This window comes from Scardinius erythrophthalmus (assembly GCF_964197995.2).
Source record: "Scardinius erythrophthalmus genome assembly, chromosome: 13".
Classification (NCBI taxonomy): Eukaryota; Metazoa; Chordata; class Actinopteri; order Cypriniformes; family Leuciscidae; genus Scardinius; species Scardinius erythrophthalmus.
The window spans coordinates 22,616,735-22,643,867 of NC_138233.1; the positions used below are offsets into that span (position 1 = coordinate 22,616,735).

At 37.7% G+C, this 27,133-nt stretch overlaps 1 protein-coding gene across 1 annotated transcript in view; it reads left to right on the forward strand.

Annotated features, from left to right (window-relative positions):
- The first annotated feature begins 327 nt into the window (after positions 1 to 327).
- The window catches only part of tsc22d3 (TSC22 domain family, member 3), a 32,583-nt gene continuing 5,777 nt past the window's right edge, over positions 328 to 27,133 (forward strand). The window contains exon 1 of the mRNA XM_081381919.1: positions 328 to 1,003. Coding sequence (XP_081238045.1) covers positions 333 to 1,003 — 671 coding nt within the window. The 5' untranslated portion in view covers positions 328 to 332. The remainder of the gene's footprint in view (positions 1,004 to 27,133) is intronic.

Below are 27,133 nucleotides of genomic sequence, written 5' to 3' on the forward strand. Positions count from 1 at the left end.
GTACCGCCAGCACGCAAAGTCGAGCCTAAATTCAATAGCCTTAGGAAAGTGAGACCAAACCAGTGATTGATTCAGTGATATAAACAGGGAAGTACTACATGTTTGCTCTCTCTCAGGGTTCCGCCCCTGGCAACACTGAAGTGCACATGTTAAAGAGCATGCTTTTACTCCCTTCCTAGCTTCGCTCCTCCCCGATTGTGGTGTTGAGGGGAAAGTAGGTGGGATCTTTTTGTGAACTGATCTGCCTGCTTTACCAATCAGAAAGATTCCTCCTCCCTCCCTTCCAGCCCTCTCCTCCATCCCTCCTCCTCCTCTCTCGCTGTCTGCGCTGTATGCACGCACAGGGGCAGAGAAAAGTGCGGGGCAGGGGACACCGAGAAGAAAAAACAAAACAAACAACAAAAAAACAGAAGCAGCTTCTTTTTTTTTTTTCTTTTTTTTTTTACGCATTCCCTCTGCATCATTACGAGCGAACAGGCACCCCAGCTCATAAAAACCTGCGTTGTGTGCACACACACACACACACTCTGGCACTCGCTGTCGAGAAGGATCAACTCACAGCAGCTTCTCCCGTGGCACCTGGTATACACTTGCGTGAGAAGGAGGGAGGTCTGCTCAAAGATCACCTGGAGCAGGTGGAGGAGAACCGCTGCTCACGGCTACCGTCTGACTCCCTCGTGGGGAACCTGACCCGCCTGATGTCAAACGAGGAGTGCCGTTCGCCCATCGGCCTGGACTGCTGCAGCTGCTGTCTGGATCTGGCCAATGGCTGCGAGCCTGAGCCGGGCCAAGCGAGCCTGGGCAGTCCTACATCAGTCAACAACTTCAGACAGCTCCGGGACCAGCTTCACTTTCAGAACCTAAACACAGATAAGCTCAACAACATCATGAGACAGGACTCACTGGAGTCGGTGGTCCGGGACCCCTGTTACCTGCTCAACGAGGGCATCTGCAACAGCAACATCGACCAAACCATGCTGTCCATTCTGTTGTTCTTCCACAGGTATGTGAATAAACTCACATGCATCACACACCTGCTCTGGCACACACATCTAGTTCAGGTCATAAAAACCGTAAAAGTCTCTGCCAGAGCTGTGATTGCTGGTTAATGACCAATGTCAGGATGTTTGAGTTTGATGACAACAACATTCTGTGGTTTTCATTTATTTAATTCTAGCCTCCTCCTGACTAACTGGTTATTCATGACTAAGTATAGTGTTAAGTGATTTGTTTTTGGTTACATTATCGTTTTGCTTGAACTAAATCAGTCTCAAGCTCATTTTCATTGGTTTGGGGCAACTAATTCATCACTTATTAATGTTACACAATCTCAATTCAAACACTGAACACTACTAGTTATTTACACTTCCTGATAAACTTGTGATTAAAGACCATGCTCAACTGTGTTATTTAAGAACAGGGTGGCTCACGTTCTCAGCAGGGTTCCAGGAATGTGTAGATTTGTATGAAGAACATGCCTTCGCGCATGCAACTTAGGATCTTGAGTCAGTCCACCTTATAGCAGTTCTCACTTCTTAAATCTCACTCCCCATCCATTGCAACTCATTAGGTTCATGCAATGATTTTGTCTAAATATTCTACACACGCTGCATTTTATTTGTGTAGAAAGTGCATGTGGATTTTTTCCCCCAACCAGTCCGATTTGCAAAACACCCATTCATTTACAAACTATGGGCAATTTACATACCGTTCTGGCATAGTCTTTCACCCCATAGCTGAAGTATGCAGCAAAACAAATTCCTCTCCAGGTAATATGCATGTTTGTCAAATTTAATGGTCAAAGGAGTTTCCAAAACAACCCTGGATGCAATGAAAATCTCATAAACCTTTACCATTTGCTTTAATCTAATGTCTGACAGCATGTATACATGGTATTGAATTTTGGAACAAGTCGATGTGATGTACTACAGCATATTAAAGTGTCAAAAACAGATTGCACGCCATCCAGAGCAGGTATTTGGCAAAAGTGTCTAATCAGGATCAAGCTCACAGCACATTTTCCCATGGAACCTTGCTATCCCAACTAAAAATAAACATTTGGACATCAGGATAGTTTGCTAAAATCTGATAGTGGTTGAAATGTTTAGTCTGCGGGAAAATTAGAGATGAGGCCTATGGAAAAAATGATCAGCTGAAGCCAGGTAATTACAAAAAGATTGAACCGTATTTAATTGACATTTGCAGCCAGATGACAAATGCATTCCATATGCTGTTGATAACGCACATCACTTTGGAAATATTTAATGTCAATCTAGCAGAGATATATATTAAATATTTATAGCTAGCCTGTCATACTGTCTACTTTTTTTTTCTCAGATAGTGCAACACTTCACACCTGCTCAAATAGTAATAGTAAATAGTAAAATTGGTTAATACCATACCAAGTCAGCAAATAATTTTTTGCAAGCTATTGCATTTAAGCTAACAAATACACATATGAAAAGTAAGGCCGTCAATTGACTAAAGTTTTTAATTCATTCATTGTAAAAAAAAAAAAAAAAAAAAAAGAAATATATACATACATACATACATATATATATATATATATATATATATATATATATATATATATATATATATATATATATATATATATATATATATATATATATATATATATATACATACATATCAAAAACAAACCAACATTTATATGTCCTTGGTGAGCTCAAATGTTTTGCAATAAATATGAACATAACATGCAATTTAAATCGATTATTCAGTGGAATCTTATTTATGGCTTAATGTGATAAAGTTCTTGCTCAGCGTAATCTGTTTTACTACAGGACAATATACTTCTTAACCTTACTGGGACGCCTCTGAAACAATATTCTTGTGTTCCAGTTAATGTTTAATCTTCTTTATCGGGGTGTCCTCAGTTTTATACGTGGCAGTGAAAGGTTACAGTCTACATAATTAGCTTTTCTTAATGAGCCTGGTGTCGGGATGTAAACAGGAGCAGTCTGCATGGGACCTCTGGCCCAGTGACACTTCACAGTCTCAGTTACTAAATACACAGAGTTCAACAGTCCGCTGTTTTATTATGATCAAATAGCCATTGTTAGTCTGTACACCGACCCATTCTTGTATTCCATGACAGGAAAGGCAATTCTCTTTGGTGTTGGACCGCTCTCTGCTATGGGATAGACTTACTTTCCTTGTGATCCCATCAATTTTCCAAAATTGGAACTCTAGTGTCTATGGATAAGATTATTCCTTTCTCTCCTCCTTATATGGTATAATATTTCATATTTCACACTTCTTGCAGACTAAATACTGAAGTATATGTGTTACGGTCAAAGGTTTTGATGTCTTGAGGAAGGAACATTTTGTTATTGATAGAACAATGATAAGAAAGGTGTGTCTGTATAATAGTATGTAGGACACAAAGTAACAGAGGTCTTGCCAACAAAAAGTCCTGCATGTCCACTAAACCCACAGACATATTTCTAAAAAGCCAGTCTTATTTACTTAATATGCAAAAATGTAATCCACATCTCCAGGCATGCAGAGACATGAATCCAGACATGCCAAGCTGAACAGCTCATGATCTGCACTATAGCATCTGGGAGCCAGTGTTTTTGGGAATTATCCAATGGGATTTAAATAAAAGGTGTGTTTATAGTGCCTGGTGAATGGATGCAATTGCACAACATATTAAAAGTGCACTCGGTATTTTTATATCATATATTATATTATTGCATAAAAATAAAATAAAAAATAATAATCTGACAGCCCTAATTCAAATATTTTAAACACCAACACATTCATATTTAAATATCCTTGGTGAGCTCTAAATATAGTGCAATAAATATTAATATTTATAGAATATATATTTATTCTTCAGAATCTGATATCCCTATCTTAGATCCACTCCAGTTTAATGAGAGTTTTATGATAAGATAATATACCGCAGACGACCCAAAACTGTCATATGATGCCCACAGTCACTACAAAACAAAATTTCTGTCCAGCAGGGAGAGAAGCACACAGTGCCATGCAAGAGCCGGTCCAATACAACACAAACCTCAAAGAACATATGGAAAGAGCCAGTGGAACATAGACAAAAAAAAAAACCATATGTTTAAAGATAATTGAGAATAAGGCCCTTCAACCTGAAAAACAGAAAAACAGAAGTGTGACTCATAGACATGCATAACTCTTGGGAACACCGTTGCACTTAAATCACACCCCAAATCCATGTTCAAATGCAGAGTATGCACAAGCTTGCTAAATGCCGTCTACGCCTTCCAAAACATGTTGAAAAGACAACACTGTGCCACCCTTCATGGTCGATGCCCATGTGTGAGATTACATCTGAACCCTTAGCCTTGCCCAGACCGACCCCTAAATCTCTGACCAAACAGTTTGATTGACAAACAAAAGTCAGAACTGCTTGTTCTCAGGCCTCCATCCTAAGTGAGAATTTTTGGCTGCTTCTTTAAAACTCTACATTAAAAGTAAACAATTCTACAATAAAATTTGAAACAGTTTAGTTTAGGGTCCAATTCTCACTATTACTGTAACTAGTTTCTTATTAGCATGCATATTACTAGGATATTTCCTGATTATTATTACTTATAAAAGCACATTTTAATGTCTTGTTTTGCATGACTATATTTTATTTCCCTTAATCTTACCCAATACCTAAACTTAATAACTACCCTACTAACTATTAAGGAGTTTATTGAGGCAAAAGTAATAGTTAGTTAATAGTGAGAATTCAACTCTATTCTAAAGTGTGACCATTCAAATACAGTAAAAAGTGAAATGGTGCAATTGTTAGGCTACCTTAAGGATCTAAAGGGTTTATGTAAGGGGTAATGTACATCTAGCCACTTGTTATCACAGAATAAACCCTGACAGAGTGATCTTGTATCAGCCTGAAGAGGTATATTCTGCAATAACAACCTGCTGGATGTACATTATCCTGCTTATTACACGGATACTTGCACATAAGTAAATAATTAGACATGAAATATTGATCTTTGAGTCGAAATATATTATTGCAAAGCTCATGAGAGCAATTGCTAGCAAGCGGCAAGTTCAGTGTAGACAGACATTTAAGGGATACGGTATAGTCATACCACTTATTACACGGTATCTCACGACATAAATAATTATCTGGATAAGAGATATTGATTTGAGATGAAACTGTTTTAAAATTGTATCTGTTTTTTTATCTTATTATCCATTATAGTGTTCAAAACAATCGTCGCAAAATGACAGCAGCTGCGTTTGTATGAAACGAGAAAGCGAGTCCACGGTACACTGAAAAAAATGATTAGTTGAATTATGGTCGCATTCAATTGATTTTACGTACATTTAAACAATTGCATTACATTGAACTTAATCAATTTTAGTTCAACTTAATGCATTTGTTTAAATGTAGGTAAAATTAATTGAATGCAACCGCTTACGATAAAAAAAACAATTTTTTAATGATTTTTTCAGTGACGTAATTAAATAACTGTACACAAAATATCGATTTGAGTTTTAATATTTTATTAGCTCACCAAACGCAAAACTTCCACAGGGAAAAAACATTCCTAGTAAGCGTAAAGCGCCGACCTCAGTGACAGTTACCCGGATGAGCCTGTTATCAGTTTTTACCGGTTATTATCGGAGGATAACATACTGCTGGATGGCGCGATTGACCGATCATAATCAAATATTCCAAAGAGCCGTGTAATAAGTAAGGGATAATCCACGGCTAGCTGTGCATTTAAATCATTTAATGTACAGCTGGCCATGGATTATCCCGCTTATACCATGGACATTTGCCAGATTTGACAACTTGACAGTTGTTATTGATATTTGTAGCGCAATATTTGACTGGAAGTTACGTTATTTTGCGTCAGTTACGGCTCATTAGATCTAGCATTCTGCCCGTTTTTAATCAGACACAGAGATAAAGTATAGTGTAAGATTACATTTATTTATATTATAGCTTTTATTTGAATTAATTATCGACAGAGAGAGAGAGAGAGAGAGAGAGAGAGAGAGAGAGAGAGAGAGAGATGAGAGATGCGTGCGTGAATTACCTGAGTCTGTTTAGCGTCTCTCTCTACTAACAGCTGTGAGTTTAATTACTTCAAAACCAGCTATATTACCCTCTCATTGCTGAGAAATATTGATAAGTTTTCACGCTCCTGAATATTTCTGTGTGCGCAGTGTGATCTCTAATCGCATCAACACTAATCGTGACTACCCTTTGCTCCACTAGCAAGGGCCCTGAACGTATGCTTGTGTGTGCTTTAACAAAAACAGCACATTAATATAGAACGGTGATTAAACTGATTTAGAACTACCTGTTCATTAATTCAGACAGACCATAGTAGTGTATATAGCACACACAACACATTTTGGATTGCTTAAAAAAGTTTTTTACAATGCACGCACATATGGATCAGATGTGCACACTCACACATGCAAAGTCACGCGTATGTCTGCACAGCCAGCATGAAAAGGAGCCACTACTAATAAAAGGCATCCAGCACATCACATGAGGAAAGAGAGCTAATGTTCGCCACATGAGAGCTCAAGCTTTTTTGTTCTTTCTCAAGATGCTGAGGATCTGTTGAAGCAGAGACTTGAGAAATCCCTATCAATATACGCAAGTAGTACTGATATGCCAAAGAATACTCTTTGATAACAATGAACGTCTGTACACTGCCAAGTCTACAGCAGAGGACAAAAACATATCAAAAGATGAAACTTTTTTTCCGAGAGATCCTCCTAAAGCCTGCAGGATATTATCTGGAAGGGAACACGCAGCAGACTGTTACATAAAAGTCCTGGGGTCATGAGGGTTTCGGTGGTTTTGGCTGAGCGGTCTTTCTTTTAAAGTTGTTTTGAGAACGTCAGGCTGATTCTGCACTATAAGCGTGAAGAAATCGAGGCTTTGAGAAACCCCAGGCCTGGAACCTCTGAGTATTATTTCCACCCATCCCTGGCTCTCTGTGGCCTCAATGGCCTATTTATTTCACATGGTCATCGTTATATAGAAGATCAGCTTAGACATACATTACACCACATTCTGAAGACATGCTGACCACTCCCAGCTGTGTCAACAGGACCAGGAAATATTTCATAAGACTTCTGTTTCAAAAGAATAGCAATCATTTAAACGCTGATTTGATCAGATTTCCAAACCATGAAAAGTGAACAATCAGAGACCCACGGACTGCAAAGCTGTGATATAACTTTTAATTAGTACTCATATACAGGCTAACAGCACTAGGATGTGCAGTCTAGACAGGTTGGCCGAATTTGAAATAGCATAGCTTACTTTTCCTGCCATTCCTGCTTTTCTGAATGATAGGGGAGGAATAGAAGGAGTTGTATGCTAGTATGCTATGTCGAATTCAGCCTTTACGAAACACTGATTTGCATGAATAAAATTGGTAATGTGAAAGCTATCATGTGTTGACTGGGGAACAGGCTGCAGAATCGAACCTGAGATTAAACTACCTGATTCTAGGGGTGACGATGACTTCACTTTAGATATGAACGTGAGTGAGTGAGTGAGTAATTTGTGCTGCAAATTAGCTGCTCGCGATCAGCTGTTTCCTCAAAAAAAGGCTGCATTCTTCTGACATCTGTTGAATTACGCAACATAGATGCAAGTGTTGGATGTGTTAATAACAAATACATAATTACCGATGTTTGTTTTTTTCTCCATCCAACAGTATGGTAATGACCACTGAGACAGAGAGAGAACATTCATGCATTTAAGGGTTAATGCGGTTTTAAATATAAACCCACATACTAAAAAGAAGAGTCAATGGAGAAAAGCAATACACACATTCCACCCGCCTTAGATCACGTGCCATCAGTTTCCCCCTTCATAAATATAAAACCTAATGAATTGATAATGTCGAAGTTAATATTTGAATGAGATGCAGTCTTTTGATGTAACACATGCGATGCATTCATTCGTGCAGCTGGTCTGAAAATTAAACCTCCATTGAGCTCGTGCTGTGAGAGCAAGTCATTTGCATTGATGATTCTGATTATGAGTTCACACGCAGTTCTGAATGTAGCGAGCGCTTTCCCCAACACAAGCTGTTTGTAAAATGGCTTGCAGACAGTAGATGGAGTGCTGTGCTAAAATGCAACAGGTGGATGAAGTTTCATAGCGGCTTAACAGGTCAATTGTCTTCATGGCAGAGGCTTGTTCAGTAATTTACTTGTCATAGTCAGACAAACACGCACAGAGGTGTATAATATCCATTTAATTGGCTGACTCAATAGCAGCATTGTTGTGACTGGGCCGGTGGAGAGTTGACAGTGAGCCAGAGGCTCGGGGCCAGCCCAGGCTTTGTTGTCTGGTATAAGGTGCTCCTGTTCCCAGAAGGAGGGTTCAGGGTACTGACAGGCACTGTCTGCAAGCCCACCCAGCACTGGCATTCACTCATCCAGAGCGGCCATGCTATAGCCAAAACACAAACATATTATTGAGGGCACTGGAGTGCCTCAGAGTCCATGACCTGGGACAATGAACTGAATGGTTACACAGGCTAATAAAGAGACATTGTGCTGTTTTATAATCTAACAGGGACCAAATAATGTCACTGATAATCATGTGATATTAATATTGTCTAATAAGGCTTACTGTGAGTGATACACTGTCATGGTGGCATTTGTAAATTAATTGCAAAATTAAGGCTTACAAGTTCCATGTAAAAGTGGTCAATCTGCCTCATGTGCTGTATTGCAAGTCTTTTGAAGCTATATAAGAAAATATGTTATTCAATGATAAACTTCATTTACATTGAGCTGTCAACAAGAGAACGATTCATTCTTGAATCTGCACATTTTATTTCTCTCATTAACATTAAGAGAGCTACGATATTTTCAGTGAATAATGACTTTAACTTGGGTCTGTTCCTCACACCAACATATTTTAAGTTCAGGGTCAGTAAGATTATAATTTTTTTAAATAAATGAACAGGCCTACTTTCTATTTATCAAAGAAGAAAAAAAAATCATGATTTCTATAAAAATATTAAGCAGCATAACTGTTTTAAATAATTATACCGGTAATTAATAAAAGAAGAAATGTTTCTTCATCATATTAGAATGATTTGACACTGAAGACTGCAGTAATGATGCTGAAAATTCAACTTTGCGTGACAGGAATAAATTACATTTTAAAATGCCTTAAAATAGAAAACAATTCCTTTAAATTGCAATAATATTTCACAAAATTACACATTTTATGGTACTTTTGATCCCCCAAAAATGGAATGACAGAAGGGTTAGTAAATAATGATATCATTGTCATGTTGAACTGTCCCTTTAAAGCCAGTGTAGTTTTTCAGTGGCACAAGGTTTCCCGCTGGGAGGTAAACTAATGTTGTTGATTGTGGCTGGCCTTCAACAAAAATATATTACCACAGTATTAGCGAAGAGGTCAGATCAGTTGCTTGTGAAATAAAATTGCCCCGGTGGCTTGTGAAATAGCCTCCTGGGTTCATGGTTTGTTGACTTGTTAAAACACTCTTCTGGATGACTTCAGTTGTGTTTACCTCAGGGTAAAGCAGAGGTCTGATCATGTTGAGACATAATAACAGTTTTACAGGCATACGGGACTGTATCCTTAATTTCCCCCAAGGCCAGTTTAATTAAAATGTACTGTACACAGCACCTTCACTGCAGTCGAAAAGTGAAAGGACAGTTTTGTTTTGTTTTTGTGCCACATTCAGAATTGAATGTGAAAAATGACATTTATTGGCTAAGAATCAATGATGGCACAAACTCCGAAAAGATCAGTGGCCAGAGTCGTGGTAACTCTCTTGGAGTGAAATAACTTCCACTACTTCCAACATGGGGAAAAAAATACATTTATTGATGTTTACCAGTGATTTTTTTTTTTTTTTTTTGCCTCGCTTATTTATGAGAATGCAAAGTTATGGAAAGCATCAGCATGAGTTGTTTATATGATGATACAGAGGTGAGCCCTGCAAAAAGTGCTTGCCCTTTATTGTCTTGTCTGCTCACACCCTGGCAATGACGTCCATTGAGATAATGACAGAACTTGTCAACAGTAGTCTGTCGTCTGTAACGTTTGCCCTTGTTATATCAACGTCTGGGAGCCCACGTGGGCTGAGCAGAATCTGTGCATGACTTAGGCCTTTCTCACTTCGCACGAAAAGCAGCGTGCAATTATTTAAGCACCCATATTAACAGATTTGAGTATTCACACTGCCCGCCCTAAGAGCAGCGCTGCATATCAGGAACGTAGAAAAAGGTATAGAGTTTCGGTGCTGAGTCTATTTTTTTCCACACATAACTCAGCAGAAAACATGCTGAAATGCACTAAAACATATTCATCAACATTATCTTTTGTAATATAGGTTTTTATGAAGGAACATAAAATAATAGGGTGAATTACTCATGCATTGTTGGGTAAAAAGACGTATTACTGGCTTGAGTTCAAAATGAAAATTCTGTCATCATTTACTCTCCCTCAAGTTGTTTCAAACCTCAAAGCAAGATATTTTGAAGAATGTCGGTAACCAGACAGTTGATGGACCCCATTGACTTCCATAATAGAAAAAAAAAAAAAAATACTATGGAAGTCAATGGGGTACATTGCACATTGATTATAAAAATTTTAATATCTATACTTTATCTGGCACATAGTTTTGTTGGTGCAATCTAATGTATTCCGGTCGATTCAATCATTTTAAACAATATTTTTGCCTTAAATAAAACAAATTTACTTAGATGTTACCAAACACATTTTTAAGATACAGTCCCTGACAAAAGGTTTTTTATGTACAAGATACATCAGAGCTATTTTCACTTGATGTTGTATAGTCAAGAACACTGAACGGTTCTACAGTGGAGAGAACAGACCTCTAAGGAAAGTGTTTTTCCACTGTGCTAGTCTGAACACTTAACCACGACAAGCCATGGGTCAGGCTTGTCTTGACTGGGCTGGAACATTGTGTCCTCTAAAACACATCGAGTGAATGAATCCGCTTGCTATTAGAGCTCATCCCTGTTTGGCTGCAGTCCCATGTGAAGCTTCTCCACAGGGTTGCTGTGCAGCATCCAAGCAGGATGTCACAGCTCTACCTATGGACTTTGCCCAGTTACAGATCACATGTTACAAACCAGCGACAAATCGTCTCTTCACTGGCGTGTTGGGCATGTGCACAGCAAGTTGCAGAAAAATCTGTGTGCGTGTGGCTACGCAGTGAACACTTTTCAGTCCAAAACAGCCCTTTCACAGTAAACAACTCTTCGTTTTGTTTTTTTGACTTGGGCGGCTATTTAAAGGAGCTTGGTTTCTCAAAACACAAGTCTCATGCGACAGAACTAAAACCATATTTTAAGCAATAAAAGCTGAGATTGTTTTGTGGCGTAAAATTGCCAAACTTGCATTTGCCTGTCCACTTTGGTTAAGAATAAGATATTGTAGTATAATGTTGGGAACTTTGAGTCATCCAACACAACTTAAAAAAGCTTGTCTAATGCGTATTATGCACAGTGTTCATATATGAATAGAACTGAGTTTATCTTGATGTACTCAATCAAAAGTGTGGATATGGTATGGATGCCACCCGCATTAATTTTGATCGATAACATACATGGAGCAGTTTTGTTGCAACTACTCAAAAGCATTTCTTCCCATAAGCATGTAATTCATTATAAATGTCAGGCTTGATGAAGGAGAGGCACTGTGTCTTCTCATAGGCGCAAAGCTCTTATGTGAAGAGATGCTGACCAACTTAGACCCTGCTAAATCTAAACAGACATTACTTACAAGCTTTATTTACGTAGGTTTACGGTTTGTTGGTGTCAATTCTCAAAGACAAGAAGAGAAGAATAAAGAGTCAATGACACTGATTCATCAGGCTTGCTTTTTCAGTGGAATTGACTTGTTTGCATGAATAACCGAATGTAGTTCTTAAGTAAGCTTCCTCTGCTTTTATCGGAAACGTTAGGGGCGTACTGAAAATCCTTTGTAAAGCTATTTTGCCAAGTATCTTTCCATAACATGTCCATGCCAGTAGACTGCTCTGCCTTTAATTCTTAGTGACTTCAAAAGTCAATGTGATAAATGATAACCAAGTTCAGTCTTGGGTTTCCTGTAAACCGGGATGAGGTTGTGCAATCCAGCAATACAAAAATAGGTGATTTTAATTACTCCTCATCTTTTTTGTGCAGTCTGATCTGTAGAAAGGTTGCTTAAAGGGAACATTCACCCAAAAATTAAAGTTACGTTATGTTATTATGTGGAACAGCATGAAAGAGAAGTGACGATACGGTTAGTAAACAAATCATTCTTTTGAGTCAGATTTCTTCAAATAATTGGCTGAGTTAATTCACAAAAGCCAGGTCGCTTTTGTGAATTAACTCAGCCAATTATTTGAAGAACGACTGAAGAATGACTTGAATGATCACTTTTATTCTACATTTTGACATATGTTTACTTTTAGCAGTGTCTAACAGCGAGTTTTCATTTTGGGTTAACTTTCCCTTTAAGTCAGAGAAGTTAAAAAGTGGCTCCGAAGAGGCAAACTCACGGAAAAGATGCGCTTTGTAAGCTGTGACTTCTTTCAGTTATTTACAGTATCTTCCATGCTCAATATGCATGACGTGTTATCATGTAGCTTATTTTCACGCTGCTGCCGTCTTGTGTTGTGCTAATTACTAGTGCCACTAACCATGTTTGCATCAGCATTCTTTCCACTGATATGTCATGGAATGGATCATCATGATGGGTTGGTCATGCAAGCAAATACAAATAGACAAATGAGTAAACAGAGAAGTGAACTCTGGGACAGTCGGATATAACTTATGAACGAAGTTCTGCCAAGAAATCTAAGACACTGGGATATGGAATGTGAAACATGCTGCTCTCAGCCTTGTCCAAAGGGGCAATTGGGTTCTTTTTGGACTTAAAATACAGAGCTGTGGCCCAACTTTGCAATCTCCCAGGGCCTGCAATTCATGATGTGTCATTTGTTCGAGAACTGGGCTGCTCTTATGTCCGATAAGAAAGAGTAAAGAACGTTCTAGTCTTCATAGAACATACTTAACCAGAGACAGCATCTGAGAAGGAGACGAGCCGTGCATAGAAAATTTATTGGGATGTTTTCTCTCTCTTTTTTTTTTCAGAGTGAACCTATGTGCTCCTTTGACTTATCTGACATAATCCCAAACTCTCTGGTGTTCTACGTTAAATATAACCACCAAATCAGTTCCTCACTTAGGAAATGTATGTTCCTCCATATAACTGTACGTTATATGAATATGTATAGAGGTTCCTCTTTTGATTTCCTGGATCTCAGAAAGTAGAGTGTGACATATACTTAACACCAAGGTCATACTGTAGGTTTAATGGGAACACACATGATAAAATGTATACTTTAAAGGGGTCCTATTACGCCATTTTTACGAAGTCTTGATTTTGTTTTTGTGGTGTACTAGAATGTTTTCATGCCCTATTGTTAAAAAAACGCATTATTTTTCACATATTTTAAATTATTACAGCTCTTCTCTCCGCAGTCTGGTTGAACGCGTCATTTTCAATGAAGCCCCTCCTTCCGAAATGTGCTTGTCAGCGCTTAGGGCGTGTTCGGGAAATGTCACACCTCTTCATAACCGTGAGCTCTACTCTAGTGTAATAATGAATAAGGATGGCGTCAATTTCAAACCAATTCAGACCCTGACAATGTTAACGAACAAGAAGATCGTGCTGAAAGGATTTCAAGCACGGACTTTGCAAACACAGATTTCACAGTATGTTTCAGAGTGGTATGTTTTTTTATTTTTGTTTTTTTCTTATAGATATGCTGTTATCCACCGTTTAATCATATTTGTCGGAAAACTATGGTCACAAAATCATGGATAATTGTCCTAAGGGGCGGTGAACAGTCTTACAAAAGCAAGAGCTTACAAAAGCTTAAACATATATTATATTATATATTATATAACAACAGTTTGTCCTGACAAAATAAGAATGGTTACATCTTTCAGGTGAAGCTTTTGTGCGTAAAGCCTGCTTTGTGCTCTTCTGGAAGATGTTCTCCGTGAAATGTGCAGAGCACAGACAAACGTTGAGGTTATAATGTTCAGGAACAGTGTTTAAAATAAATGCTCATGGAGGCAGCTTTTTTGTGTTAAAAATAGAGTAACATTTTTGTATTGTGAAATACTATTACAATTTAACAATATATTTGATCAGTAGCCATTACTCCAGTCTTCAGTGTCACACAATCCTTCAGAAATCATTCAAACATGCTGATTTGCCTACAAATAAATGCATACAAAGTCATAAAGGAATAATTAGTTGACATTTAAACATTTGAGAAAGATGCTTTACATTGGATTTCTATAGGTGAATGTACTTCAACATCAGTCCAAAGTTCTGGATGAATTTTGGATCAACAAGACATTTATCTTTTCCTCCAAAACCAGTATTTATTCTATAAAGATATGATACCATACTAGTACAGACTGGACAAACACAGAAATTATTGTAAAGTTGCACAAAGTAATTATGATTTTCAAGACATACTCATAGCTGTTAAAAAAGAATGAAAGACTGACAGAACATATGATTCCATGGAAAGTTTGTGCTGTAGATGAAACACACCTTTATTTTATGTGTTAACTTGATATAATTACATTACTAGACCTGTCTCACAAACCACACCTGAGGGTAAAAGACTGAACATGTATGAGCCAAAGTCTTGGCATGTTAAATTGATTGTTAACACAACAGTGCTTTTCATTTATTTTCTGAAGTTGAACCTATGATCAACTTCAACTATGAATTATTTTAATTATTTTATGTAATATATATATATATATATATAAAAGACATTCGATGCACATTGAAATTCAAGAAGACGTTATCTGTCAGGTTTTCAGTGTTGCCATGGTCACCTGGAGAATCATGGTTGAGGACCCATTGGGAGCATTGTTCTCCTCAATTAGTATTCTAGAATAAGTTCCGTCCCTCCAACGCAACTCGCCTCGACCAAGTGCAACTCGCAAAGGGTCACTTGTGAACAGATTAAAGAATTAAAGTGTGCATGTGCCATAAGCTGATCTAGATATAAGAAGCTAATGTCAGCATTGTCAGCATTTTGTGTGATTAGCAACAGTTTTATAAGAGGTTATCTCTAAAGTATTTGCACAATAATATGCTTTAACATGCTTTATTCGTAAAATATTCAAAATATTCAAGCAAAACAACCCAACTATATATTTAAGAGAAAATTAAGAAATCTTGGTGGGAATCCATAATGTGTGTTGTTTTGCATACTTCCACCTTGTCTTTTCATAAAAAGGCGTTGGAGGTGATTGTGTTGTGAGTCGTTTACCTAAAGAACTGGGAGTACAGCCAAGTCCACTATCAGAGGAAACACAGCAGAACAACAGCTGTGAAAGCCCTCCCACCCCAGCTCTTTCTCTTCCTCATTTTTTTTTTATTTCCCTGTTTCAGTATGTACTCTATGTCTTTCTTTCTCACAGTCATCCAGATCTAAAAGAGACACAGGACATCCCCCAGATAAACTTTACACGACATTACATCACGTGTCCGTTTAGATCTTGACAAATGATATAATGGCACGAATCAGAAGAGAGCTATATCTGCGCCAAGCTCACTTCAAACCATGGCAAGCTTCTTAGGATTAATTCTGATATCACCAAATCAAAGAATATTAACAACAACAATAGCAAAATAAAGAACATTTTGCCAATTAATAACCTGTTTTACTTCCTCAATGTGACATTTCCAAGTGAAACAGGATATTTAATAAGAAAACAATCTAGAATAAGACCTTGTATTTGATAAGAGGTTGAAAAGAGTGTTACATTTCAGAATGAAGAAATACAGATCAATGGATTTTTGTCTTAGTGAACGAGAAAAAACAAACAAAAAACGAATTCTGAAAAAAAGGCCTGTAATTGAAACATATCTATAGTATAATCTCAAAGTCCTTTACACACCCTCAAGTTGTTCCTGTATGAATTTTTTTTTTTTCTGCTGAACACAAACGAAGATATTTTAAAGAACGCCGGTAACCAAACAGTTGATGGACCCCATTGACTTCCATAATATATATATTTTTTCTATATTAAGGAAGTCAATGAGGCCTTGGGCCTGTTTGGTTCCCCATATTCTTCTTATTTTGTGTTCAGCAGAAGAAAGAAATATTTGGATATTTTCTGTCCACTAGTGTGTTATGGAAGCAAAACAAAAAATCTCAAAATGGACCAGTGCATGAAAAACAGTGGTTTTGCCTGTAGTGTCTTTTCTTAAGACCAAGTTATTATAATTTAACAAACATTTTATTTTTCTTGGAATGACATGCACCAATGAACCATAAATAGGGTCACTTTTGATTTCACGTTGGCTTTGAATGTGGGAAACTGCAAGATATGTAACCATTGTAGGCGCTTCATCAGAAGTCCATCCACTTCGTTCTCATATGAGCAAAGGGTAGTTAGGGTCTTGCACGACAAAAACCACAACTTCCATGCCAGTGTCTATCACGAAGTGTCTAATAATAGAGCCCATGTCAACCAGCTTCCTTCTTGTCCTCATGTGAGGGTCATGCAGAGTCTCTTCCCGTGGTCTGTGCACTTGGGCAGGGCTTCTGAGAACACGCTGCTTACCATGTGTATGTCACAGGGCCGTTTGAAGTGAGTCTGTCCACAGCCAGAAGAAGGGATATTAATGTTTTCTTGCGTGCGGTGAAGACGGTGAAGAGAGTTCCTTCTAGCAATAAAGAATGCGATGGCACATTGGTCAGAGTTCATAACGAACAACAGGGCTAAAGGATCAACATAGAAGTGACTCGCCTTGTTATGATCCTACAGGTAATGTCAATGTCACACCAAACATAACACCATTGCTCATGCCAGAAATAGCGTCTGAGCCAGACAACAGACAAACACTTGCAGACATGCAAAGCTTTGAAGCAGGGAGGGGCATACAGTATGCAAACATGCAGACGGGATGAGCTTAGTATGTAGACAATTGCTGAAGAGCTTGACCTTCACAATCTGGCGCAGATTGTGCAACTCTGAAACAAAAGGAATGCTTTTAGGGCAAATGAAGGTTTGGAGCACATTTATGAAATGGCAGCTATATTGGACTCTGCAATTTGAGCTGAGATTCTGTCATTTTACAGCTATAATTCCAGTCCTTGAGCACTCCAGATGTGTTTTCGAGAACTGGTGGAAGTGTCATTGTGTGCGTTGTGAGACGAATACCAAATTACTCCATGAAAATGTTACTAGGATTAAACTTTAAAAGTCACAATAAATTATTGATCACAATTCAATTTATAACCATAATATTATATATTTCCAGTGAAACAATATTCAAAGGGGATTTTTTCCCCCTTGAAAGCCTAAATCAGTGCAAATGGCAGACCGTGCTCCTGATCATCCGGACCGCAGGACATAATTACACCATTTTACCGTTTCTACAGATTAAAGTGAGCAGCGCATCAAAACAACTGAGCGGTTCACACCACACACACTCAGGGTTGTTTATGGTAATGATATATCTATAATACTTTTATCTAGAGCTAAAAGTGCATGATTAATCAGCATATAATGAGTATTTCATAATTAACAATGTTAGATTTTGGAAAATTATTTGAAGATGGCAAGGGAAGACGAAAAACCTTTTAAATTATTTTTATTTTTAATTATTAGATTATGTACATTGTTTGCCTTAAGCAAAATATAAAAAATGGTCCATACTATTCTTGAGAGGTAAACCTGAAACCCCATTATGTTTTCTCAGTCCCAAGGCCTAATGTGCCATACACAAAGGTGTCTATGTAAAATAAAAATAAAAATAAAAATAAACAAATAGCCTGTTAAACCATCTGATCTAACCTTTTTATATTCATATTAGGGAGAAATATTAACTTTTTTTGGGTACATTTTTGGTAAAAATTCTTAGACATCACTGTTTTGGCTCTCTGAGCCCAAGATTCTTATCTTTGATGACTATTTTGATTGTTTAGTTTTTATTTTATTTTACAAAGTACTACGGCTGCCTCAATGGAAATGTGGGGATAATTCTACGTTCGCTTACAAAACATTTGCACTCCTTTGAGTAAATTTGCATTCGCTCACAAAAGTTTTGTGCTTCCCGGAGAAACTGGTGATGGAAATCATATGAGGTTGAAGTGCTTTTGTGAGCAAACACAATAAAGGGGAATGCAATGCTTTGCGAGAGACGCAATAGTTTTCAATGAGAACGCAAAAAAGTTTGCGAGGAAATTAATTTTGAGTGTTTTTTCAGGAGGACACTAAAGTTGAACACAAAAGTGTTTAAAGTCACCCTGAACCGGAAGCTGCGACCGATTTTATTTCAGTCACCTATTTTCTGATTGAAACTGAAAATTGATTGAGACAAACAGAGGGCGTGACTTGCTTTTTCCCACTGGGAATTGATTGGATCTAGAAAAGTGGGCATTTCATTCAGGTCGTTGTCAAAGCTCGCAGCAGACTGAGGGGATGTTCTACCCTAGCTGTCAAAATGACGTCATCAGAGAAGGAAGGCCATTCCAGAGGGGAAGTACATTGTTTACTACAAGACTAGTAATGTGCTCTAACAAAATAAATAGGGTCAATTTTGATTATGTTTTTTTCTACCCAACTCATATTTTCCCATCACCATGTCCTCTTAGAGGCTAGTGTAATCAGCAGAAATGAAAATTTGTATCAGAGACGGAGCAGGATATTTTATTTTGATTAATGAATTACAAGGAATATTTTATGAAGAATCCCGTGCATGGATGAATCATTGACAATATCACCAGGAACATGCATCAAAGAAGTAAATGGGGTCAAGTCAGATTTTATGTTGAGACTGCGCACTGAGAAAAAAAAATGTGATGGTTGAGTCAATGTTAAAACAGGTTTAATACTATATATATATAGTATAGATACAAAATCTGTTGTTTCAAAATGGCTTTCTGCACTTCTGCATTGCTCTGGGTGTGGCAGTTGACTTAAGTTCACTGTTATGTAAAACCACGTCTGTGTGCCTGCGTATCTGAAAATAAAAGTAAGTGGTATTTTAAATATGAATAAGGGCCATACAGAGATAACTGTTTCTCTACATGAACAGGACTTCTTTCACTGCTTCTGATCTTTAGCTGTGTTGCCATATATTTGAGCTAAGAAATCCTATCAAGTCCTTTTTATGGAAAATACTAATAATATATTTCATTTTTAAACAAAAAATGGAATAATCATGAACAGTGACTGAGAGAGAAAGAAAGTGAAGATAAACTCTTTGTGTGCAAATACACTGAACTTGCTTGCGCCCTTTGTATTTGCATTAGATTGAGACTGGCTTTCTACTAACTGGCTTGTTTTTACAGTGACTAAGAACTGCAAACAATGTCTCGAAAGACACATTCTTGATGGCATTGATCTGTTTCAGTCTCAGTATATTAAGTTTGCAGAGTAGAGAGAAGCAGTTGTCTTTCAACACGCACTGTTGGCACACAAAGGTTCTCAAATTATGGAGCAAATCAACTGTTGCGCCACTTTTGCACACAGCGTTTCAGTGGAAAAATCTGTGTGTTGTTCACTGCAATCCAGTTTAGTCAAGCACACTGTCTGCATTTTAAAGGCGTCTGCATCTCGGTGCTGTGCAGTCACAATAAAGTACGGCAGATCGTTTTAGTGCGCAAGATTGGAAATTGAGGCATGCAAACTGCATTCGGCACTAATTAGAGTGTGTGCGTGTGATATTATCTGATTTGCATAATTCATTCCCAACCAATACCCCCATGATGTACGTTAGATAATCAGAGATCATCTGAGGCCAGTACATGAACCCATTGTAGTTCATGCTGTTGGGCAGCATATGGTCTCCACCTTCCCTGACTCATCTGAACATTGCTCGTTTCTGCAAAATAGCTAAGTGCCAGCATTTTTGGACAACTTTCTAAAGTCTGACTTCTAGATTGTTTGGAGATATATGCTGACAGCTAATTGGCTCAAAAGCTGGCTACGTGTAAAAACACTGCACATCAGAAAACAGCATCTCTGCACCGTTCAGTTGAACTACGTGTTTCTGTCCGGTTGGTTGACTTTGATCTCAGCTTTTATGTCACTGCCTTTGCTACCTGCACATGTATCATCTTTCAGTTCATACGTTTAATGCTTTTGTGTGAAAGGAGATTAAGAATGTACAAAGCCTCAAGATAACACATTTTCATTCTGCAGAGGTAATTGCTTGAATGCACATACATAACTGGAAAGACGCACACAAACACCTGTCCTCAGACAGAGGCGGTTATATTTCAGTTATGGCTCAGGGTGAGTGAGGTTACCACGTTTCTGGGAAATGCCTTTTTTTAGCTAGGATCCATTCATGACAAAGAGAGAGGAATGAGCTTGGGGTAGAGAGTTTAAGGTGTTGTAAATCGTCCTTGCCCGGCTGCCAGCAGACTTCAGCCAACACATGGATCTCATCCGGCCTGGTATAGACTTAGAGGGACAGGATTTGTGTGGATTGTTCTTGTCTGTTTGTGTATATCTTTAAATGTGCGCTGTGATGTCAACATGCATACAAGATAACACGGTATCTTTTAACCTTTGCTCGTGTTCCTTAGTTATTTAGACATCAGTGTTTGCCTTAAGGTTTATGGTTCAATTGTGTCAAAGGCATTTTGTCTGTGTTGTCTTTGGAAACTGTCCGATGACAACATCATATGATTTAGAGGACAAATTCTTTCAGTGCACATTATACAATGCAAGAAAGTAAATCAAAAAATGTTTTCTCTCTAAGTAAATAAAGAATGATTATTCTCAGGATTCACTTAATGAATACAGTCGCTTTTTGGGTGATTTATGGTGGCCTTTTATTGCACTGATTAACACAATTATGTTTTAAATTGATTTACTTTCGTTTTCAAGCCTCATTGGTCACGCAGAATAAAAACAGGCAGATCCCCAGCCAACAGACACTGAACCGTACCTGATAAAATAAATTAGTACCGCTCCACACACACACACACACACACGTTTTGTTTTCAGTTGAGATGAGACGCACTAATGAATGGATTTAGCAGGAGGCACACCGCCAGGCTTTGCACATTGTGTTAATGCCAGCGGATCTACGTTAAAGCGGATGTAATGACCGCGCTCTGACATCAGAAGCCTTATGCTTCACCCTTCTCTTGGCATGTCCACTTATCTTCCGAGGCCAGAACACTGGGGCTTCGCTACTTTGCAGGCAGGGAAGTCACTGGCTACCCACAGACTCCCTTCAGGCTAAATGTCCAGTAATGAAACTTTCAGCTGATATTCCCTCCCCAGTCACAAGAAAATTTTTTTTTTTTAGTTTAGTTTATTAAATCTGATATATTACTTCATATAATAAATAAGATAAGATTATATATAAAACAGTTAAATGTTTTTGAAATTGTTTCTCTTATGCTCACCAAGGCTGCATTTCTTTGATGAGAAATACAGTAAAAACATTTTTGAAATATTATTACAATTTAACAGAACTTTTTGAATTCATTTTCTATTTTAATATTTTTTAAAATATAGTTTATTCCTGTGATGCCAATGCTGAATTTACAGCAGAATTACTCCAGTCTTCAGTGTCACATGATCCTTCAGAAAGCTGTCTCATGCTGATTTGGTGCTCAAGAAACATTTCTGATTATTATCAAAGTATCAATGTGTATATATATATATATATATATATATATATATATATATATATATATATATATATATATATATATATATATATATATATATATATATATATATATATATATATATACATATACATATACATATACATACATACATACATACATACATACATAGTAGACTGTACGTGTTTAGAATGACTTGGTTATTATACAATATTGGTTATTATTGGAATACGTGCTAAGTCTGAAAGGTTGATGGAACATATACAACAGCCTTAATGCATTTTTGATGATTTCACTGCTGTAGAGGAACTGCTGCATTGGCAATGACTTTATGACCAGGCTGCAGATGCTTACATAAGCCTGCCATGGCATGCAAGGGCCACTTTCTGAGGGAAGGTGCTCTTCCTCATTGCCGAGCCCATGGGAGATCACGGCCCATGCAGTGAGAGGCATTGATCAGTATGACCCGTGAGCAGCCGTGCAAGAGTAACACGCTCTGATGGTTCTCTGCAGAAAACAATGCATTATTAATTAAGAGTGTACAGACACATCTGGAATGATCTCTTTTCATGTTTGCACAGCAGGGGCTGCTTGAACACGTGGATCATTGGTACATACCGTACAGAGCTGAAGGCAGATCTACCAACGCTATCTCATGTCCAATTCGTACGAATTCGTACGAATGATAAAAAGTTGGCTAATTCGTACTAATTCGTACGACCTCACTCGTACGAATTTGTACGATTTGTCTAAACCCACGTGATGGGTAGGTTTAGGGGCGGGGTCAGGGGTAGGTCATTCGGATGAATTCATACGAATTGGCCAATTCGTAAAATATGTACGATTTTGCAAAAAACGTACTAATTCGTACGAGTCAGGTCGTATGAATTCGTACGAATAAGCCACCTCGTAGAATTTGTACGTTTTCCCATGAGATCGGGCTCGATCTACTCTCTGACCTTATTGTATTATATGAGAAAGTAGGATCATCACTTTTATAGATGGAGACGACTCATTTTTACACATCTCACTGTGCTGATTTGTGAATGCATGAATGGATTTTATTTATTCAACATAACCTTGGGACTAATGTTTATGAGTTTGTTAATGATGGTATAATGATGATAATGATGACACTTAGTCATTAGAGTGTTCATTTATTGCTTGAATATCTATGACAGATAAATTAGAGTGATTTGATATAATTTTACAAAGTGTGCAGAACAGCCATTTTTTGTTGGAGAGAAGGTTCTCCCACTGGACTGAAACATGCCAAGCAGCCTTTCGGTTTAAGGTTTCCTTGATTTGAGCTCACATCTTGCAGAAAGAACAAAATATTCTTGAAAAAAATATCAGTCAGTGTTAAATTTCCACTATAAATAAACTTTTATGCAAAGGAAAGGTTCCAGTGATGTCAAAGGTTATTCAGGGATCCATAAATGCCAATAAAGAACCTTTATTTTTAAGAGTGTACCCAGCTTATTACTGGGACAACTATAAGATATTCATAGATTTTTCACTGAAAAGCCTAAACTCGATCTCTGTGGCGCCATCAGTACTCTTAGAAAGATGGACATAAGGGACAAAACTGCAGCTTTATCTCTACCTCACTTAATGTGTCATTCCTGCATTTCATACTTTACATGTATTAGTCGGAGTGATGTAATTTGTCATGTAATTTGGAAATGGCACCATTGAGCAAACCAATTATTTCCATTACATTTTGCATGCACAGTAATAAGACTGCAATGTGCATTCAAGAGTCAAATTATGTTTGTATCTGAATGAGACGCATTTAAGTTTTTATAGTCAACAAATAAAAATGTCGCTCAAACACTTCCTTTCAAAAGTTTTCAAAGAAATTTTAGTCAGCATTAAACTGATTAGAAAAAGTCAGTAAGTAATTTTACAGTACATTGTCACAAAAATATTTATTTTTAACTTTCTACTCAAAGAATCATCATCACACACACACACACACACACACACACACACACACACACACACACACACACACACACACACACACACACACACACACACACACACACACACACACACAGCAATATATATATATGTTTTTATTTATTTATTTTTTTAAATTTTTTTATATGTAATCTGAAAATACAAGCCCATACAACAGGAAAGGGCATTATATTCTCTTTAGTAGCGTAAAGACAGATGACTGCATTTGCTGAGATGACACAGCTCTCTAGCACGTGTAAATATCCAGCAGGAATAGAGGATCTGAATGTCCACACAGCCTCAAGTGGCTAAGTCAATGTATTACAGGGGACCTGTGTCATGAACAGATTGGGTCTTTAGTGGAGGCTGTGCAGAATTTACATGAGGCCCATTGGAAACTGGGTAACAGAGAAGTTAATCAAACCCATTCGCGCTCTAGTCCACACTGAGTCTTGTCTAGACAGATAACAAAGAGGGTCGGATCTGTGACACACCTGGGCTGTAAAGGTAACCATCTGCTGATACTTGCTCTATGATTCGAAGCGGTTCTATAACTGTTAAAATGAAGTCTATACATAAGCAGCTCCTTCATGCACTAAGATAATAGTGCCATTGACAGTCTAAGCGATCATAATTGCTCAGTCAGCCACTGCAGGCAAGTTGCTGCATGGGTGATATAATAACCTGTTTTCCACCTCATTTCATCACGTCAATGGAAACAGGCATTCATGAGCACTGCACAGGGATGCAAGCCCTCACTACAGTTAAACACATTTGAGGTTAGTAAGATGTTTTATTTATGAATTTATTTTTTCAGCAAGGATGCATTAAATTGACCAAACGTAAATGTATATACAGTATATACAGATTTATATTTCAAATAATCGCTGTTCTTTTGAACTTATATTCATCAAATAATCCTAAAAAATCAAATAAATCAAAGTTTTCACAAAAATAACAACCACTGTTTCAACATTGCTAATAATTAGAAATGTGTCTTGAGTATCAAATCATCATGAATGATTTCTGAAGGATCATGTGACTGGAGTAATTACTTTAATTTTACTATTAAAGTACATTACTATTTTTTACTGTATTTTTGAACAAATAAATGCAGCCTTGGTTAACATAAGAGACTTCTTACAAAAACTTTTTTCTTTTTTAAATCTTACCAAACTAAACTTTCTATGAATGTTCTGTTTTGTATCTGTTTTGTATCTTTCTGGCCTAAATTGCCATCTTATTGGCTGTTAAGGCAGGACCTGGCACTAACGCTATTAATGCTCAAGTAGGTCAAGTCAAGAGCTTCCGTGAAAGCACAATACATGGGGAAGCCATCCTGACATGGGAAAAAACAAGCAGAACAAATGCGCACACGTTGTTCAAAAGGAAAGCTTTACTTTTGGAACATAAAATTAAATTACATTATAGATGCCAACAAACAAACACCTTACTTGCCTTCAGGCTGACCTGCATTACGTCTGTACGAATTAGTAATGCGTTTTTGACTCAGCTCAGTTAGACAGTTTAATGTATCTAGATTAAAGCAATGGAAATAAAGTTTTACATAACACATATGTGCATCTCCTGTACCGACATGATTTATGAGGGCAAACAAACACCCAATTGCTATAGCATGCTTCATAACTGCTTTTTTTTTTTTTTTTTGCAGTCACGCATAAGTCCTTTCAGACAATCAGACAAAACAAAGCTGTCTGCTGAGAAATGAGCATGGTATATACATAAAAGTTGAAGCACGTCTGTTCTTATCCTACAAAAGGGACCTTAAACTGAGCAAACTTCTTCCATAAACCGTTATGGAAAATTGTAGATGGAAATGTAGCTGTTTTTGCAGAGTCATCTGAGATGGATATGTTTGGAAATTCCAGATAGCAACAACTGCCCCGTTTACACCTGATATTAAGATGGGTTTTGGACTATCTGATCACAATCAGAAAAGGAAGACACAAACCCGTTTACACCTGGCATTTTAATCCGTGTCTTTTGTCCACCTTCAACCACTTCTGTCGTAAGTTTTTCAAGGGGCAGGTCTATGTAAATGAAATAGACTTTTTCAGATCTTTCAATTTACTGGATGAAATTTACACATGAACACGACCGGAGAAAACAGAAAAACATACGGAGAGTGTTGTTTTCTCTTCGTTTCTGCTCTGAAAGCCGCAAGATCACGCCAAACGCAGTGAATGCGTGTTAGAAACCAGGAATGGTGAGAGAACATTGTGCTTGGTGCGTTTTTCGTCTTCAAACCAAACTTGGGTCTTCAGCTGACAAAGTTTAAATCCCGTTTGACTAGCACGCATAATGCATTAATTCCGTAGGCGTAGAGTGATCTTTTGTGGCTGCATTCGAATGCATTCGACCACATGAGCGTCTACACCACGAAAGCAATCCGGATGAATGCGTTTTCAACTACCTCTGGAAGTGGTTGAAAGTGGACAAGCTCAAACCGTGTTAGACCCGGTTTACACCTGTCCACTTGTGATCCGATCCACCAAAACGCATCTTAATACCAGGTGTAAGCAGGGTACAGTGAGACTCCATTTGTATAGCGTTGTCATTTTGTTGACTTTAATCATTTTTCATACTCAGAATATTCTTGTTGCTACGAGAGTCGCTAATCAAACTTCCTATGTGGAAAAAAACAAATTCTTCATATCCTCCATGTCTCTGACAGATAGACAGTGAACAGAGAAAAACAAGACACAACATCTCTGTATGTCCACCTCCCTCCCATCTAACAGAGAATGGGACATTTTCACACCATCCACGCTGCTCGAGTCGCAAGGTTGCATCCGCAGAGACTTGTTCATAGTGACCATCCACAGAGCAACAGCCATGAGTTTGCCACCTATTTACTCACCTAGTCTATTTAAGAAGAGGGACAGGCGGTAAGTGAAAGAATGTTGCGTGAGTGTATCATTACAACTGACAGCTGATGGATTCATTGTGTAGGTGTGAATGTGAGCGAGGAAAGTTAGTCTGGTCTAACCACTCAAACTGGCGAATAATGCAGGTCTTGCTCTACAAGGTGTGAAAATCGTTACGTTACAGACAGTCAGCAAAGTGCATTACCGGGTTCATCGTCTGTGTATCATGTTACAAAGTACTTACAGACGTATTGCATAACTTGTTTTTTTCAATTCGTAGGATACTAAATCAAGAGTTTACAGTGATGATGTTATTTACATATTTTATTCTGTGGCGAAGGTCTCTCTATTGCTGTCCTCTAAAGAAACTAGATTCAAGTTTTTGACCTAATAAGCAGCAGCTATTCACAGAATGCAAACTTGACAGACTAAAAATATGTCATTCCACACATTCTTTCGTAGGGATTATTGGTGTGTTCTTGAGTGCGTAAATGCTAACTAAGTTAACCAAGTATGGTTAGGTGTGTCTTGAGAACTCTAATCCAGTTTTGTGGGTTTTTATTAAATGAAGTC